This window comes from Apis dorsata, unplaced genomic scaffold, assembly GCF_000469605.1.
Source record: "Apis dorsata unplaced genomic scaffold, Apis dorsata 1.3 scaffold_846, whole genome shotgun sequence".
NCBI lineage: Eukaryota > Metazoa > Arthropoda > Insecta > Hymenoptera > Apidae > Apis > Apis dorsata.
Window position 1 is genome coordinate 240,166 of NW_006263971.1, and position 1,355 is coordinate 241,520.

At 15.0% G+C, this 1,355-nt stretch overlaps 1 protein-coding gene across 2 annotated transcripts in view; it reads right to left on the bottom strand.

Moving 5' to 3' along the window:
* Positions 1-1,355, bottom strand: part of LOC102681133 (peptidyl-prolyl cis-trans isomerase-like 1) — a 35,689-nt gene that overhangs the window by 29,102 nt on the left and 5,232 nt on the right. For both annotated transcript variants that reach the window (XM_006623218.2, XM_031514026.1), the window contains one exon: positions 563-696. In XM_006623218.2, the coding sequence (XP_006623281.1) occupies positions 563-696 (134 nt within the window). The remainder of the gene's footprint in view (positions 1-562; positions 697-1,355) is intronic.

Below are 1,355 nucleotides of genomic sequence, written 5' to 3' on the forward strand. Positions count from 1 at the left end.
AAAATTAAATAATAAAAATAAAATAAAATAATTATTATAATAAAATAATAAATATATATATATATATAATAAAATAATAATAATAAAATAAACAATAAAAAATATAAATAATATAAATAAAATAATAAATAATATAAAATTTGAATTATAAAAAAATATACAATTGAATGTTAATTAACCGACTTCAAATATTCATTTCGATTTGAATATCCTTAAATTACTTATAAAAAATAAAAAAAAAATGTTGCAATTTAATAAATAAACTTTAAAATATTCATTTAACACTTACACAAAATATACGTAAAATATAAAAATATAAAATGCCAAAAAAAAATATTTATTTAAATAATCAGTTTTTCGATAAAAGTTAATAATAATTTATAATTAGTAAAAATAAATAAGTGGTATAATAGAAGTTGCTACCAAGTTTTCTAATATATACGTTTCTGCGATAATACAGATATGTGGAATATTATTAATGATTATTCTTATAAATTCTCTGTCTTCACTATTTTATATTTTTAAGATTTTTAAGATTAAAATAATTTAAGAAAAATGATACCTTGTATCATAAAATCTCGAATAACTCTATGAAACTTCGTTCCATTATAATATCCACGTCGTGTAAGTTCAGCAAAATTTCTACATGTAATTGGTACATGCTTCCAATAAAGTTCAATTACTATTTCACCCATGCTGTAATAATAATAGGCAAATATATTAATATAAAAAAATTAATAAGAAAATAGAAAACTATATAGTTGAATTTGTAACAAATGATTATGATATGAGAATATGAATTATAATTTCAAGTAAAGAATTTAATACTTTTTTGACAAGTTACATAAATCATTTTATATCATCAAAAGTATATGGATAATAGATTCAAATTTTATTACATTTATGTATATAATTATGTATATAAATTAATTAAAGACATGATAAATATATATGTTTTTATTGAACTCGGAAATGACTGATTCATCTGATATGATATATATATACATATAAAAGTTCAAAAATTATAAAATATAAAAATGTTCAAAAATTATCTTATGTATTTTAATGCAAAAATTTTATAAAAATCGTTATTATAATAGACTTTATTATTTTATTTTATTATGTTATTACCTTTATTATATTTTTATATTTTATATATTTTTTATATATGTTATTATATTTTTATATTTATTATGTTATTATATTATTTTATTATATTATTTTAATGAATAAATTTTTTAAAGAACTTTTTAAATAATTAATTTTCTTAATTAAAAACAAATTTCTATGCCTAAATTATTTTTTAATCAAACCAGAAATTTTTAAAATATTCTATAAGTACAATTGCTTATTAA